Below are 18,214 nucleotides of genomic sequence, written 5' to 3'. Positions count from 1 at the left end.
CTATGATAAGCAAGCATACTACATCACAGAAAGTGCTGGGAGTAATTAAGTTCTCAGCTTTCTGATGACTTCACTTCATAACGTTCCCAAGGCAACAGGAGGAAAATGGCTGCTCTTGTGTGAAGTAAACGCAACATTTTTCAACTTTCTGCGAAGATATATGTGACTTTTTTGCAACGAAAATGCGGGGATTATGAAATCATGCAAGCCCTGCATATTTTGCGCATTTTGCGCGGAAATCGGAGATTTATGCGGCCAAAGTGTGGCGTCTTTGAAAAAAATGCGGCCCCTGCATAAATGTGCGGACTTTGGCTGATTATGCGTTGAATTATGCAATCGCATAATCATGTTTTTCTGGAGGAAGAAGAGCCACCATCAGGCCCTGAGGGCACATCCACAGGAATAACTGCTGAGAGTATTAAACCTGGGGACTGGATGGCAGTAGTTTATGAAGAGCACTGGTGGTTGGCCAGAGCTGTTTCTGTGGATGGTGAAAACCAGGATGTGAGAGTGGAATTCCTGCATCCCCATGGCCCCAATGAGAAATTCACACCTCAACATGGCAGGGGAGATGAATGCCTTTGCCCAGTTAAAGATGTTCTTGTTAACCTGGTGGGAAATGCAGCTCCTATGCGTCTCAGTCGAACAAGGGAAATGTATAGCATTTCTCCAGATGTAATGGACTTCATAGAATGTGAACACATTAGCCATCTGCTTCCTGGTGACTAAACAGCAACAGTTTTGTTACACAGGCCAATGTCCAATGTCAATGTCAGATATGTTTCTTTATTTCTGAGCCACAAATCTTTCAAGCAATGGCATTGTCTTGCTACAATGTACACAATTTCAAAATGTCATTACAAAGTATAAATCATATAATTTGCATGGAGGGCTTCTTAAATTATGATAGTCAAATGTCCCATTTATGGTTACTGGCGCAGAAAATCACAGATACTATCCCCATCCAATTTTCTGACCTATATATGTCCTTACATTTTTGTATTGCAATATTGAATTTAGATATGTCGTCCCATCCCTAGTTGTAATAAATGGTGGCTGTTTAATTCAGGGGAAAATAGGTCTTTCACAGTTATTGTTATTTAGTTTGAAAGTTGATCAGTTTGGTTACAAAGTTTCTCAATCATGTTCTCAATCATGTTTGGAATGGCTTTCTGTGTGCTTCCAGTTTTTAAGGTTTGTATACTATTATGTTTCATATGCGTCAACTCCGTCAGTTGGCTGTCAACTCCGTCATAGAGAAGTCACCTCCGTCAGACGGACTTTTTCTGTGATATTCATGAAATATATGTTCATAATGGTTTATAAAATGAGTTCATGTCAATAAAAAGTGTCTTTGGTACACCTAATGTGTGTCCTTTGTGTTAAAAAATTATATGTTGTTTATCGCGAAGACAAATGACATTATCAACAAAAATTGTAAGTTGGCAACATTATAATGGTATTTATTTCTTGAATAAGAAAATATTAAACATTTTTATTATACAGCTAATTAAATCATCTTGTATTTAATACAACAAAAATCATTAAACATTTCCTTAATGTTTTATATTATAATACTATGACTTTTTGTGTGCCTGACGGAGTTGACAAAGTTCAAGTCCTCAGCTGCAAAAAATGCTATTTAAGAAAAAATTAAATCACTGGGTGGTTGGCCCATTAAAAGGTTTAATAGCCAAGACTTTGATCTTTTAAATATATCTTCCAAGCATGATTGAAGGTTAAAAATAAAAAAAAACAAAATAAGGTTTTGTCACAATTCTCAAGAATGGGTGATTTATTATTTATATGGCTTATTATACTCAACATGGAACAGAGTGCTACAAAAAATATTTTTTTAAGTACATAGCCTTTTGCACAAACTGTCTTATAGAGCTCTGGGTTGTGGTGGTGTAGTGTAGACACTGTGTAACCACTAAGTGGAATTTAACCAGGGTTATGGTAGCAGTTTACTACCTATCCAGTTTTATTCACAATTTTCAATTTCTGAACTGAAATGCTACAAATGCTAGAAGTGGAAACCATAGAAATATACATTACCATCAACATACAACCACAACTGTATGACCTTAACTCTTTATCAACAGATTAAAATAAAAATAAAACACAAATATATTTCCCTCTTTCTTTCTTTTCTGAAAACAAATGATTGTTTACGTTCTCTATAAACAATGTAATTATTATTTTTACTCTTTACAAAGGCACCGGACAAGATGCTCCTTGTCTGTTTGAATTGGGAGTCCCTTTCTCAACCCACGAGAATAATTCAATACCGGACGGTCTTCAATTCAAAATGAAAGGAAGCCTTTGTTTTTCCTTTTAATTGTCGTTAGCAAAACAAAATATGTTTAGTACTGGCCAGCAAAAAAATAAAAGTTATATAGAGATCTATATGTGAAGTGCAGTGTGATGTTTTGCCTGAAAATATCAGACGGGGTCCAAGAGGTGGCAGGCGGCAGCTGTTCTCCCAGTAGCCACAGGAAAAGCACAGTCTCTGCTCCAATGACGACCCACTAGCAAGGAAACATCGTATTTATAAATGAAATGAAGGCAGGCTAATACAGAGCACTGACGAGCAGGACACACGGCAATACACAGCAATAATGATCTTCTGAGCCCGCGATCCCTACCAGAAGCACCATACTATTGGCTGTCGTAACACTGTCGTAATATGACACCGTCTAAAGGGCACTACACAAAACGATACTAACTGAAAACATCAGCTGACTGAAACTACAGCTGGGTTACAACTGCAGCAGCAGCAATAGATGCAGCAGACAAACTGGCACTTTCATTAGTAGCAGGTTCACTTCCAACTGATCTGATGAATGTACAGTTCTAATGTGCCTGTGCAGGTTAATGTAGAGCCTGCTCGATATGAGATTTTAACCTTGCATACTCTGTTCATACTTACCATAAAAGTTAAAAACAACAATTCATACTTACCTTAAAAAGTTAAAACAACAATTCATTAGTGGTGGGTATCGTTAACAGTGTGTGCACGCCTGACCAATTATCAATTAGTTTTTGAGTTTAGTCAACACGTGAGAACTCGTCTGACATGGAGAGTCTCCTGTTGTGTGCTACATGTGTGAAATAACAACTATAGTCTGGACTTTGTCTGCAGTGTATCTGTGTAAACGGCTTCATTCAGCGTCTCTCCCTCCCCTCTGGCACCGTGAGTTACCATGGTTACAGGAACGCTGCCTGATTGTAGCTCAATGCTGAAATCTTGTATTATAACATATAACAAAGCCTCAGAGCTTCTTTGATTACTAACAGTATGTTAGTGATGACAGAAAGGTGATAACTCACCATCAGACTGACAAGGCTGCAAAAGTTGCTGCTTGTATGATGTATTTTTCTGTTAAACAATAAGAGGCTCACTTTAAACAATATTATTATTATTAGTAGTAGTAGTAATAATAATAATAATAATTATAATTAATGATAATGATGATGATGAGAAGAAGAAGTAGAAAAATAGCGTACTGAAAAGCTCTGTAGATGGTTGATTATTCGGAAGAGTAAAGACAGTTTGATTTCATAGATTGAAAATTACATTGAAAAGACAAAAAACATTTTAAGTGTGAATGGAACAGCTGTTCAGATCATCCTCCTGTAACACACTGTTGGTCAAATATTTAAACTTTATGTCTGCATTAGAGAACATGGTGTGGGGTGAGGCTGTAAATCTTATCTTATTTTTTTAGCACGTGTCAAGTAACGTGCCCTGTAACATGTTTCACAAATTACAAATTGGGAATATGACTTGGCTACAGCTCGAAAATACATTTCAGTCAAAAGATTTTTTTTTGCTTTAATCCATGCATAGCTGTATTTTGCACAGATGATTATTGCTTTTATTTACTCCTTGCTGTATTTATTTTATTTACTTACTTATTTTCTTTTTACTATTAGTATTGTAGTTCACTTCAATATCTTAGTATGATCTGGACGTGTAAGAACTTTTTAATTTTTAAGTTGGATGATGTGTGATATGTGTCTGTTTTTTCCATATGTGTGTATGAGGACTCTACTGCAAACAAAATCTACCTCTGGGTACTAATAAAGTAACTTGAACTTGAACTTGAAATAATGATGAGGTGATAGATCCAACATATGGAACACATGCTACTTCTTCCTCTGAAGAAGCCCCCACATCGCCTGCTGCAGAAATGGAAGAAGGGTATGAAGTGAAGGAAATGATGAACATGATGATGAGGTAGAATCTGAAGCTGAAATGGAAGAAGTGTCAGAAGTGGAGGACTGCACTTGTGATGATGAAGAGGAAAAATCAACTGATGAGAAAGAATCTGAGGGGGAGGACCCAGCTGAGATAGAAGAATATTTCCAGTCAAAGGATGAAACATTGATCTGGTCTTCCATCCCTCCCAGTGACGGAGGACGCATGTTGACAGCAGAGAGAGAGAGAGAGAGAGAGAGAGAGAGAGAGAGAGAGAGAGAGAGAGAGAGAGAGAGAGAGAGAGAGAGAGAGAGAGAGAGAGAGAGAGAGAGAGAGAGAGAGAGAGAGAGAGAGAGAGAGAGAGAGAGAGAGAGAGAGAGAGAGAGAACTACCATGGTCCAACCGCATATGCAAGGTCTCGTATTGAAGACATAAAGCCCACTTTTGACCTGTTTCTGCCCAAGCCTATTGAAGAGGTGGTGCTGAACATGACAAACAAGGAGGGGCAACGTGTGTATGGCAACAAGTGGAGAAAGATGGATCGAATGATCCTGCAGGCATGTGGGTATGTTGATTCTCGCTGGCAGAGTTGTGGACTCGAGTCACGTGACTTGGAATCGAGTCAGACTCGAGTCATGAATTTGATGACTTTAGACTCGACTCGAAAAAATCTAAAAAGACTTGCAACTCGACTTGGACTTTAACATCAGTGACTCGTGATTTCACTTGGACTTGACCCTCTTGACTTGAAAAGACTTGCTACTTTCCCCGAAAAAAAAGATTAAAAAGTATGTTGACATGGACCGCTCTCTCTCTCTTTGCACCTGTGTTCGTGATGTGTGTGCGGCACGACATCCAATCAAATTAGATCCACGTTGTTTCGAGCTGACAGCATCGAACCAATCAGAGTACTGGAAAACCATGAAGGGGAACATACTACAACGCGCCAGTAGGCAAAAATGATACCAAATGTAGTTTCATTTGGCTTTAAAAACTATGAAGTGGTCTACAAAAACGAATTGCAGTCTGTAAAACATGCGGGTCGAAGATTACAGACGGAGACGCGACAACCTCCAACTTCGTTCGACATTTGAAGTTGCACAAAGAACAGTAAGTTTTGAATGAAAGCCAACACTAGCTTATTGGCTAAGTAAAATCTTGCTTGCTAGCTAGCTCAACGAGACTGTAACGTCACCTTGGCTTACAAACACGGCAAACTGTATCTCCAGTGGGTTCATTAATGGATAAGTTCATTATTTTGCACTTTGAGCTCCCTTTCTGTGTAGCTGCTAGTCTTGGATGAAATAGAGTGACACGGAAATGTTGACAATTGGTCTAGTCTCAAGCGTTTGGCTAGAATCACCCCCTACTTCAGAATTTTTCGCTACAGGCACGACAGAAACTGTATTTCGTTAAAAAGACACTCGTTTTGGAACATTAACGAATACCATTAGCAGTTAACCACTCTGTGAGTTGCACGTCTTTTGAAAACGAACGTTTAGGGTTGATTTAAGGACCGCTGAATGCCCATATCTGAAGCATGGGGGTGATTCTAAATTAACTAAATGCTCGAGACTGGACCAATCGTCAAAATGTCTGTCAAACATACTATTTCATCCCATACAAACCAGAAATTGGGCTCAAAGTGCAAAATAGTGAACTTCTCCTTACTTATATGGTAAAAGGATAGTTTAAGATTTTTTTGAAGTGAGATTGTATGTGCTTAGCAGCTAGTCAGTGGATCATACACAGTAAACTGCTGCCAGCAGCAAAACTTAAGCAAGCCTAATCAAATCAAGGTCAGTTTAGCTGCTAATGTACTTTATTTTAAGAATATGTGTACCATTTTAGCTTGCTGCCAGACAATAGGAAAACTAAGTATATCTCATTCTCTCCATTTCATTCCATTGACAAAAATGGCCATTTTACTTTGCAGCACACAGGAGTTGCTAGCTGCTAGTCTACTGCTGCCTCATTAGGTCATGTTATTTAGGTAAATCACAACTAAGCTGAACTATCATGAAGACATAGAATAGCCAGCAGTAAACCAGCCATTTCTGTGTGATGCAGGTAAAATTGCTGTTTTTGCCAATGGAATCTGGTGTGCTGTAGAGAGTGAATTAACTAGCATACTTAAGTTTCCTGTCGGAAAGGGCTGTTTCATGGCAAGGTAAAGCAGTAAAATATTATTATTATAGTAAGTGTACACTGATAATGAAATTTATTTTATCAATGTAATGTTAAAACATTGTTATAATTGATATATGAGGAGATAGTTTCAATGCAATTTATGTGTGGCTAAAAGGGATTTTCTGACATCTGTTTGATATGCTTACCATTTACAGATTTGAAGAATACCAGATGAATAAAAGCATCATAGATGAACCACAACAGCCTTCAATCTCACAATTCTTGGACATTCGTGTAGGGCACTACAGCATGAGTCATCCACAACAGAAGGCTATTACCAATGCAATACTGTCCGACTTAATCATTGATTGCAACTTTCCCCTGTCTATTGTGGAAAACAAGAGCTTTTGGCACTTTCTGACAGTAGTTGACAGTAAGTACAGCCCAGTGTGTCGCAGAACATTGACATCAAAAACGAGAGCCTCGCTGAGAAGAGACGTTCAAGATTGAAAACTCAATTGAGCAACGCTGAGCATGTTTCAGTCACTGTGGACATCTGGTCTGATCGTAAGATGAGGGGATTCCTTGGTGTCACTGTCCACTGGATAGAGAGAGAGACAACGAGGATACAGCTAAAAACGAATCTCTTGGCCTGCAATCACTTCAAAGGCTCACACACAGCCGAAAGAATCTGTGACCAACCTGCCCCCTTTTCAGACCAAGTCTACCTCAAAGCAGCCACCTTGGATCCAGCCTTTTCTCTGCTGTGGGTGGAGCCCCATGTTCTGGTCAATCGTGACATCAAGGCAGAGGTGGCACAAAGAGTTAAAGGTAAATATTATTGACTTCAATGCAACTCTTTTCCTCATAGTCTAATCTAATTAACAGCATCAATAATTGCATTTTTCAGTCTAACACTGTATCACCAACACCAATGGTATTAAGGGTTCTTTTGTTTCTGCTGTTGTTGTTAAATGTTTTTGCAGAATTGATCCTGCAAGATGCAGCAGAGACTGAGCAACCCGTGTCTCTGGTTGACGAAGAAGAGCAAGAAGACCTTGGAGAAGGAGAAGGGCTGTTTGCTGCATACCATAAGAGGCAGAAGAAGGATGTTGGGACCACTCCAGCACTACAGCTAAGTCACTACCTAGACATAGCCGAAGGACAGAACGCACTTTTGTTCTGGGCACTGAACATGAAGAATCTTCCTTCACTCTTCCGAGTGGCCATCAGAGTCTTGGCAGTGCCTGCCTCTAGTGCTCCAGTGGAGCGAGTTTTCAGCCACGGTGGCATCATACTACGTCCCCATCGTGCACAAATGACTGACAACCTTTTGGCCAATTTGATCTTCTGCAAATGCAATGCAGCATAGGGCCCTGACATAGAAAAGCACAACTCTGTTCATTGCCATGTTCATGACACTTCCAATCCAGTCCCCTTCCAATCTCACTCACTCACACTCACACTCTCACAAATACACTCACTCTCACACACATATACACACACACACATACACTCACTAGATTATTAAGATCATTTTTTTTGAGTGAGGATATCTTTTATAAAGTGGTGACATGTTTGAAAAGGTTAAGGTTACACTTAGCTTTTGAAATGAGTCAAAAATATGTTTTAGAAAGTGGTGACATATTTGGAAAAGTAACATTTAACTGTTTTTGTGATGCTCACTTCATCCAAATACCTGTTTGAGGGTGAAGACATGGTTTTTAGTTTAAGGCTAAATTTAAGTTTTAAGTTGAAGAGTGTTTTACAAAAATGAGGGTCTTTTGAGACAGAAACAAACACTTTTGGAAAGTCAGGACACTTGAATCTTGAGGAAATCTTTTTTTTTTTTTTTTTCTTTTTTAAGTGATGCCATGTTTGGAAAAGGTTAAGGCTATATTTAAAGCACCTGTCTAGTTGAAGGTGAAAACTGTTATGCAAAATTATATGCGTTCAATACAATACAGGGCGGAAACTGCTGTGCAGCTAATTATAGTGCAATAAGCTATGGAAATACAATGTCAGTGCTTTCTGTGGAAATTGCATTTGCATTTGTTTATTTCAAATGTGTTTGAACAATGTTCCTGCAAAAAAAGGTTTGATAAATATATACAGATTTTAAAAGCATACATGATCTGTGTAAATCTCTGTTGTTTCTCTGTTGTTAAAAGGACTCGAAAAGACTCGAAACTCAAACGGTAGGACTTGGGACTTGACTTGAGACTTATTGGTCTTGACTTTGGACTTGACTCGGGACTTGCCTGTCTTGACTCGGGACTTGACTCGGCACTTGAAGGCAAAGACTTTAGACTAACTTGTGACTTGCAAAACAATGACTTGGTCTCACCTCTGCTCGCTGGTGTGTACCGATCCAGTTAAGAAGCTACAGCTAGTTTATGGCAAACTGAGTCTGGCATGGAAATTTTCCGTGCTACCATGACACTCAAGATCAGGGGTCCCCAAACTACGGCCCGTGGGCCGACTACGGGCCAAGAGAAGACCGGATTCGGAGGATGAAAGGCGGACTGGCTGCACAACAGAACGTATTCCTTCGCCAAACCCAGATCAACCAGGCTGCTGTCCGAGCTAGTTATAAGGTAGCTCAACTACTAGCTACCCACGGAAAGCCATTTACTGATGGGGACTTTGTTAAAGAATGCATGCTTGCTGTGGCCGAAGAGGTGTGTCCCGACAATAAGGATGCGCTCAACGCGGTGAGTCTTTCCGCAAATACTATGACCAGGCGAACAGAAGATTTGGGGGACAACGTATATGACCAGCTGCATGAGAAAGCGTCAGAATTAGATTTTTTTGCTTTGGCCATCGACGAGAGTAATGACGTGCAGGACACAGCACAACTTCTAATTTTTATTCGAGGCGTTAGCGCGAGCTTCGAAGTGTCTGAGGAGCTGGCATCACTAAAAAGTCTCAAAGGAACAACGACAGGAGAGGATATTTATGTCCAAGTGAGCAGAACGATGGATGACCTCAATCTACACTGGTCTAAATTGGCCAGCATCACCACTGATGGCGCACCTAGCATGGTTGGTACAACGAGGGGGCTAGTAGGGCGCTTGAACAGCGTATTCAAGGAACGAGGTCTCACCCCCCCACTACAAGTCCACTGTCTAATTCACCAGCAAGCACTATGCTGCAAAGTTCTGAGGTGGGCGTCTGTCATGAAAGTGGTTGTGCACTGTGTCAACTACATCCGGAAAAATGCGCTGAAACACAGACAGTTCCAGGCCTTTCTCTCCAAACTTGAGTCTGCTTACGGAGATGTTCTGTACTACACAGAAATCCGATGGTTAAGTCGAGGCAGAGTGTTGCGCCGTTTCTACGACCTGCTACCTGAAATCAACACCTTCCTCCAGTCTAAAGGTGAAATGGTACAAGAGCTGACCGATCAGGAATGGAAATGGCATCTCGCATTTTTAACTGATGTGACCGAGATGCTGAACCACCTTAACGTGCAGCTCCAAGGCAAAGGGAAGCTAATTAGTGACATGTATTCCCCCATCAAAGCATTCGAGGTCAAACTAGTGCTGCTTGTGCAACAGGTCCAAAAGTTGGACTTCACGCATCTCCCTGCCACCCAAAGCTTCTGCGCTGAGAAACCAGCTTTCCCGTTCCCAGTCGAAAAGTGCAAGGATGTGCTGGAAATGCTGCAGGGAGAGTTCAGAGCGCGGTTCTGCGAGCTTCATGTCAACGGTAAAGGAATACGCTTGTTCCAGAACCCTTTTACTGCCGACATAAATGATGTCCTTCCCTCTCTTCAGTTTGAACTAGCCGAGTTGCAGAATTGTGATATCCTTAAAGACGCGTGACCGTCTTATTGAGTTCTATGGAGCGCTCCCTGAGGAAAACTACCCAAACATCAAACAACATGCAATGAAGATGTCCACGGTTTTTGGCAGCACCTACATCTGTGAGCAAACCTTTTCCCATATGAAGCAAACAAAGAATCCAACAAGGAGCAGACTCACAGATGAACACTTGCATCAGACCTTGAGACTGGCTACCACTAGACTGCAACCAGACATTGAACTTCTCACCAGTCAGAAGCAAGCACACAGCTCACACTGATAAGGTAAGCACACTGATTTTGATAATTACTGATTTTAATTTGAATAAATAATACATATGAAATATGAATGCTACATATTTTGTAAAATTCTGTCAGAGAAAAACTGATAGCAGTATGTCTTGTCTTTTACTGAATATGGTGCTTCTTGTGCTCATGCCAGGGCTCCAGAAGGCAGAAGGAGTGAGAGGAGACTGCTGTTGCTGACTCCTTTCCAAAGACAGCACAATTCATTAAGTACAAATCCAGCTCACCTATAGGCTACTACTGATTTTGATTCCCATTATTCTGTATTATTGTTGTCCTTTAGTTTTGACTTGTGAATGGCCTACTGCTCATTTAATTTTCACCTTGACTTAAAAAAATGTTTACAGAACATATTCACCTGGATAGGCATAAGAGCTGGCTATCTATCATTCATATTATGATTTCACTGTTTTGTACATTCATTTTATAGGCCTCTTTATTTGACCTAGTGCTGCACAGTTATTATTGTTAATATTAATAATATCAATAGGCCTACCTACAAAATATAATTTTTTCACTCACCTTTGCCAGTGTCAATCACCTCAACTAGGCAGCTGTTTCTTACCTTTGATGTTATTTTTATTTAAAAATAAAATAAATGGAATATCTGTGGTATTTCAAATTAAAACAATGTGTGAAGACTTGATTACTAGTGGGTTGCAAAAGTAGTAAAGATATGTGCCAGGAATCAAGTGTTGATATAGTAGTGTGCATGGCTGTGCCAGGCTAGTAATCTGTACTAGGCTACACAATGAGGCCTGCTGATGATGATTTTTGTCTGGGTCATACAATTCTATGTAAGCCGACCCGATCCCGGCCCCCCATCACAGTCAGGAACGACAATGTGGCCCCCAGAGAAAAAAGTTTGGGGACCCCTGCTCAAGATGTTTCATAAAATCTCAAGAGTGATTCGATTTGATGATAAAGACACAAGAGAAGATCGCCGTGCACGAGACAAACTTGCTCCCATTCGAGACGTATGGGACAAGTGGGTGTCTCTCTTGCCGTTGATGTACGATCCATACACTGATGTGACTGTGGATGAGCGCCTGGTCGCCCTTCAGAGGTCGTTGTCCATTCAAACAGTACATCCCGAGTAAACCAGGGAAATATGGGATAAAAATATGGGCAGCATGCCATGCCAGGTACAGCTATGCATGGAACATGCAGGTATTTGCTGGCAAACCTACTGGTGCGCAATCAGAAATCAGGGCATGCGAATTGTCCTTAACATGACAGAAGGGCTCCAGGGGAAAACAATCACCTGTGACAACTTCTTTACTTCACGTCCTTGGCCTGCAGCTGCTGAAAAGAAAGCTGTACATGTTGGGAACAGTACTGAGGAATAAGCCCAAGCTACCCCCTGCACTGGTGTCAAAAACGGACAGGGCTCGGTTCTCATCGAAGTTTGCCTTCACCGAGACCCATGCTCTGGTGTCCTATCGCCCCAAAAAACAGAAAAATGTTCTTCTGATGAGCACTCTGCTTCGGGATGCTGCTGTGAGCAACAGGGATGACAAAAGGCCAAAAATCATCGAAGATTACAATCACAACAAAGGGAGTGTCGATAACCTTGACAAGGTAATGCACATTTATTATTCATAATATTTATATTATATATAGAAAGGAATAATGCATTGAATTTGTGTGTAGGGAAATAAACTTCCTTTCCTGAATATTTTTTGGTTTGTTTCAGGTTACCAGTATGTATACGTGCACAAGATTGACAGCCCGTTGGCCCCTCGTTGTCTTCTACAACATTCTTGACGTGTCTGCATACAACAGGAGGAGACTGCTCTTGGAGGAGCTCGGGCGACAGCTGGTGATACCTCACATCATGCGACGCAAGGTGAGCATTAAGCTACATTTCTGTTGCTCTTTCTTCTCCCTATTCTGAAAAGTTAATTTTGAAAAGTTAAATGTTTTGGAAATGAATGTTTATGTTTTATATGTCAGGTAATGAGTTGGAATAAAGTTGACTAAAAAGTTGAAACACAGAGGTGGGTGATAATTTATACTTTGTTTTATAAACAGTCAAACCAGACGGGGTCAATTTTGACCCCAGAGGACAGCAGGTGTGATTATGTGCTGCCATTAAAAAAAATTCAAATGATTCAAAAATGGAATCCTCACTAAACTTTGACATATACCACTCTGTGATAAGTCAAATAGTCAAAATGATATAAAGTCAAAATAATTGTTTCATTTTATTTTCACTCAAAAACATGGTATACTTTTATGTAAACAAGGTATATTGGCCCTAAATACCTTAAAAAGTTAGTCTTTAATTAGATAATTTCATAAATACATAAATTCATACTTTCTTCAAAAACCTACATTCAGATTATTTCATGTACAAAAAAGTTTAAATCTGTAGGGGAACTATAGTATTGCTTCCTAACGTAGAAAGGGGGCGGGACCATTGAAACACAAGAGTAGAGGGATATAAAATGATACGCTCAGGAGAAGGAGCTCACCTTTGCTCAGACCACTGAAAGGGAACCATCTCTCCACAAGTCAGTCAGACAGTTAGCATTTGTTTGCAGGCCTGAAGAAAACCCAGACAGGGTCGAAACAATGCCCCAGGCACTCGTATTTTTTGTTTAAAACATTTAAAAACAATTTCATTTCTTTAGTTTATATCAAAATTTGAGTTTAAAAATATTAATTCAGATAAAACAGTTCATTTCATAAATGAATAACAAACATCTACGTTATTACATATATACCAAAAGGCTACACCAGAATTAAAAAACAATTGAAAAATATTTACCCACAAGGATGGGAAATTTTGATGGAGGGTGGACTGTGGTCCGATACAGCAAGAGACGCCGATGCACCAACCAACCCTATTGGAACTATTGGGACCGGGGGGTCGAGTACGACCGGGGGAACGACTGTGCACCACCTGTCCCCTTCAGGGGGCAGGCTCAGTTCCCTCAGCCTAACCCTATCTAATTTATTTTGAAAGTATGGTTTCACATAGACAGGACATGGAGCTCGGTGGGATGGTTATTTGGCCGGATTTCCCCCTCACGGTCCTTGGACCTGGCATGCTTTGACTTATTACACCATTTTATCGCACTGGTTTTGTGTGCCTACCTGTTTTATTCGATAATTATTTGCATTCTTATTCATTAACCCTTTCTCATCTCAGGGGGCTGCAACCCACGCCATCCCCCACCCTACCGATGCTCCATTCCTCTTTTTACAGATATTTTATATGAATTCTTATTTAACAAATGAATAGAAAACCCCCCCACTCCTATTACCCCTTTCCCCCTCTCTTTTTCTGTTTCCTCCACTTTAATCCGGCAATCATTTTACATGCCCCCACAGATTTAATGGCATCATCCCTCGATGGTGCAAGACATAACTTTCCACCTATCACACAGGGGGACCCGGGTTCACGTCCATCACTCAACCATGTATATAATCCTTACTGTATTTATATATTGCTCCTCCTGACCAGCACAAGGAGGAACACTCTTCCCAGAACGACACCCGGGTTCGAGTCCCACATCAACCTTCTGAGCACTCCTCCTTATGCTCACATTGACACACACCCACGCATTATAGCTGAGTGGACGGGGCTTCGCTCTTCCCTGCTGCCCGTGCAAACAAACCTCCCCAGGTAACTTAACAACACTATTTCCTCTACCTAACCCTAACCCCGCTTCCATGGAAAGACTATTGCCCTAATTATTAACTCTGCCAAGGAGGTTATGTTTTTGCCAGCATTTGTTTGTTTGTCTGTCTGACTGTTAGCAAGATTACTCAAAAAGTTATGGATGGATTTTGGTGAAATTTTCAGGACTGGTAGGTTATGTCCCAAGAAACAATCCATTACATTTTGGTGAAGAAGAGCATGGTTCACCAGTGAGTACACATTCACACAAACACCAAATTTCTGAGTAAAGCAGTCATACTTAACACAGTATAAGATGATAAACCTTCAACTTAAATCCATTCATACCGTTCAGATTGAAGCTGGGTCAACATTTACTGCATGCGAGGAGGAGTCAGAGTGTGAGGGTGCTGAGGTAAAATGCCACACAAGCAATTTTAGTGACTTTAGTATTTAACATGCACAAATTAAAATTGATGTGACATATACAGTAGTCCTTAAATATACAACAGAATGTGATTATATACTAAATCAAATGTCTGTCAGGCCTGGGCTAGGAAGGAGGACTCAGGAGCAGAATTAGGACAATTAGAGCAGGCTTTTATTGAGAAATTTGTTTTCTTCACTTGAACTCTTGAGCAAGGTGACAAACAAATACGCTATAAAGCACAATATCTAATCTGCTGGCTAAAAAAAACAAGCAACAGCACTACAACAAAATGAGGCAAAACAACCTCAAAGAAAAAGGAATAAGGGAACCGAAAATCACTCCTGAGGAGGCAAATAAAAGGACTAAGAACTAAACTACTCTGGCTCACTGGCTATGAAAACTTATAACAAAAAATCACTCCAATCGGAGGAAGAAGAAAAGGCTATAAACATAAACTACTCTCTCGACTGACTATGAAAAACAATGAAACAAATGAGGCACTCCACTGGAGGCAAACAAATGGCTATAAACTAGACCTGGAATTCACTGAGAAAAATTACAAACAAAAAGTCACTCACTTAAGAAGATCAAGAACAGAAATACAAACTTTGACTCTTGGCGTGATCAAGGCTGTGAATGAGGGCTGGGGTGCGTGACGAATATAACACTCTGGTACAGAACAAAGGGAGACGCAGACTATAAGACACATCAGGTGAGGGAACACAGGTGGAAACAATTAGGGATTAGAGGAGACATCAGACTGGTGGCACATGAGGAAGGGCAAGTGACCTGAAACGAGAGGAGAGTTACTTTTCAAAATAAAACAGGAAGTTCACGAGACACAAAACCCAGGACAGGACATTCCTCACCATGGTGTGACAATGTCCAAATTCTTAACAACTATATTCTGATTTACTGTGACATGGTAGAGTCAGCCAGATTGCTGCAATTGTAGTTCATTGAAGGAGGAGGAGGCTCACAGTTCCAGCAGTTCAGAGGACTTGCCAACATTGGCACCACTGCCTGTGAGTGAAACACACAAATTTATACAATGTCTTTAGCACAGCGATCATGGCTAGAAGTACTACAGATAAATAAATAATCCTTGTAGTGATTGTTATATAACAGTATTTTCTTTCTTTTCTCACACATAACATGTAATTATCCACAAAGGGAAAACGCAGAAGACTGACCTATCCGCCGGAGTTTGACAAGTTACTGCGACACCTGTTTGGGAAAGAACTGAAGTGCAAGGACCTCAGTTGCCAACGGGTAAGTTTTGTTGTTGTATGCTTTAACAACACTGTCTTGCTGCTTTGAAATGTGTCCCTTCCATTTTATTTACTTTCCACTGTAAAAAAGAAAACTGCCCTCTGAGCTTCGAGGCCTTGGCAGGATTACCTTCAAAACAATGCACATGACAGTGTTTATTTTCCCCCTTTTGTTTGTCCACCTTTTGGATCAAAGAAGATCTAAAGGAGTTTGCGGAGCTGGTTACAGCGGCAAAGGAGCTAAATCTGACATTGGACAACATCCGTGGAAGGCTGAGGAAACTGTTTGTATTTGCCAGACTTCTACCAGAAGGACAGCTGGAATTGAGGTACGTTGGGGAAAAAATGGCATAGCGTAATGCAATAAGCTCACATTACCAATTTTACTTTAAATTGCAAGGTGTAACCCTAACCCTAATCAGTCCCAATGTAGCATTCCTACTCATTGAAAATATTGCACAGAAATCACTACTGTAATTACAAGGATAACTCATATTCCAAAAGTGAAATCTTAGATGCTAACTCTAATTAAAAATGGGTGAATTTTGCTAATTAGCGATCAGCATTCCCAACAAGCGATCCTCCATGCCAAACTACTTCAAAAAAGAGACTTGAGTGACTACTGACAACACTCCCAGAATGCTTCTCGGTACACTATTGGGGAATGTAAACTCTTTCAGACATCAAAGGGTCACAGCCTTCAAAGGAGAATATAATAATCTCTCATTGAGGCATTGGCAGCCATTCAAATAAAAGATGATGATAAAAGCTTTCAAAAACTGTAATCACAGGCCTGATAGGTTGCCCATTAAGTAATCAGAAAGTGGCTGGTTTAGGATATAAATTCAGGAAGGGAGGCCAAGATGGCGGCGCTCTAGTAAGACGTGTTTTTCAAGCTCTCTCAGGTAATTTAGGAGGTTTGTGGTTAAACAACCAATGTGAAGTTTAAGATGCGCATTGGCCAACGCACAAGTAACTACTTTACACATTAAACTGAAATTAAGTCGAATGGGGAAAAAGGAAAGGCAGGAAAATATCGTTCACAACCACAGAGATGGAGGAAGCTAACGGCGACATACTTGGTACATCAAACGAGGCCGAGGCTAGCAACAAGCTAGTCTCCATCAAGGATTTGAAGGTTCCTAGTGGACATGAGTTAATGGAGGACAGTAACTGGTTTGAGGCTAACCAAGACCCTCAACATATCTGCCTCGCTGTCCCACTTCCAGACACTCCGATTAAACCTCCACCAAAGAAGATAAAGACAGGTGGCGGAGAGAACGCGGAAATACTGGAAGCAATTCGCGTGCTCTCTGGAAAGCATGATGAGACTTTACGTACTGTCTCCGCCATAAAGACAACAACGGAGTTAACTTTGAAGCACCTGGAGAAATTATCCGCAACCGTCCAGCAACTCACTCTCGACGTTAACCAACAAAAACAAACAGTGGACGGCTTGAAAAACGTGGTTAAAAAACTGCAAACTGAGAACAAAACACTGAAAGCGCACATCGCGGAGTGCCAGCGGTACAGCCGGAGATGGTCCCTGAAGGTGCACGGTGTGAAAGAGGAGGAGGGAGAGGACATACGGCACAAGATTATCAACATCCTGGGCAATACGGCTCCCCAAATCCACAACAATCTGGAAGAGGGCCTGGACATCGTACATCGCGTTGGGCAGCGGCGGCAGACAGATGGAGTAGATCGACCATCATCCTATTTGCATTGAGATGTCTTCGGGACGCGATATGGAGAGAGGCGAAAGGCTCCAAGTTTCTGCTCGACAAAAAACTGAGAATCTCCGAAGCACTGTCTCCAGAAGACAAGGCAGCGAGAGAGAAACTGTGGCCCCTGGTTAAGAACGCAAGAGAGGAGGGGAAGAAAGCCTCCTTCTGCGGCCCGTTATTTTTCTGTCTTATGGATTTTAAGTTTAACTCTCTTAATGTCATGTCGTTAAATGTCAGGGGTATTAGGGACATTACTAAGAGGAAAGCGATTTTTTTGCTTTGCAGGAGAAATGAGGCTGACTTAATTTTACTTCAAGAAACACATTCTTGTGAGTCAGATACAAAGTTTTGGAAAATACAATGGGGTAACGTAGTTCACTTTAGTCATGGCACTAATCACTCAGCTGGGGTGCTAATTTTTCTACACAAGTTTAAAGGGGATGTTCTTGAAACAGTGCCTTCTGATAATGGTAGATGGATTGCACTAATAATTAAACAAGACAATGCTCTCTTCATCGTTTGCAATATATATGGGTTTAATTCTCATGCTTCCAACAAGATTTTATTTAATGAAATAATAGCAAAACTGACAGAATTCCACAGGAAATACAATGGATCACATATAATTTTGTGTGGTGACTTTAATGAATGTCCAGATATGACAGATACCCTCCTAGATTAAATCAAACTTCTCAGAATAATAACCTCATTTC

The 18,214-nt window shown here is 40.6% G+C and overlaps 1 protein-coding gene across 1 annotated transcript; it reads left to right on the top strand.

Moving 5' to 3' along the window:
• Positions 1-8,847: 8,847 nt before the first annotated feature.
• Positions 8,848-10,161, top strand: LOC141016422 (general transcription factor II-I repeat domain-containing protein 2-like). The gene has a single exon (XM_073490777.1). It carries the CDS (start codon positions 8,848-8,850, stop codon positions 10,159-10,161), a length of 1,314 nt encoding a protein of 437 aa, XP_073346878.1.
• Positions 10,162-18,214: the final 8,053 nt, after the last annotated feature.

Source organism: Pagrus major, chromosome 21, assembly GCF_040436345.1.
Source record: "Pagrus major chromosome 21, Pma_NU_1.0".
Taxonomy (NCBI): Eukaryota; Metazoa; Chordata; class Actinopteri; order Spariformes; family Sparidae; genus Pagrus; species Pagrus major.
Note: the sequence above shows the minus strand (reverse complement) of the source record. Positions and strands in the feature narration are given on the sequence as shown.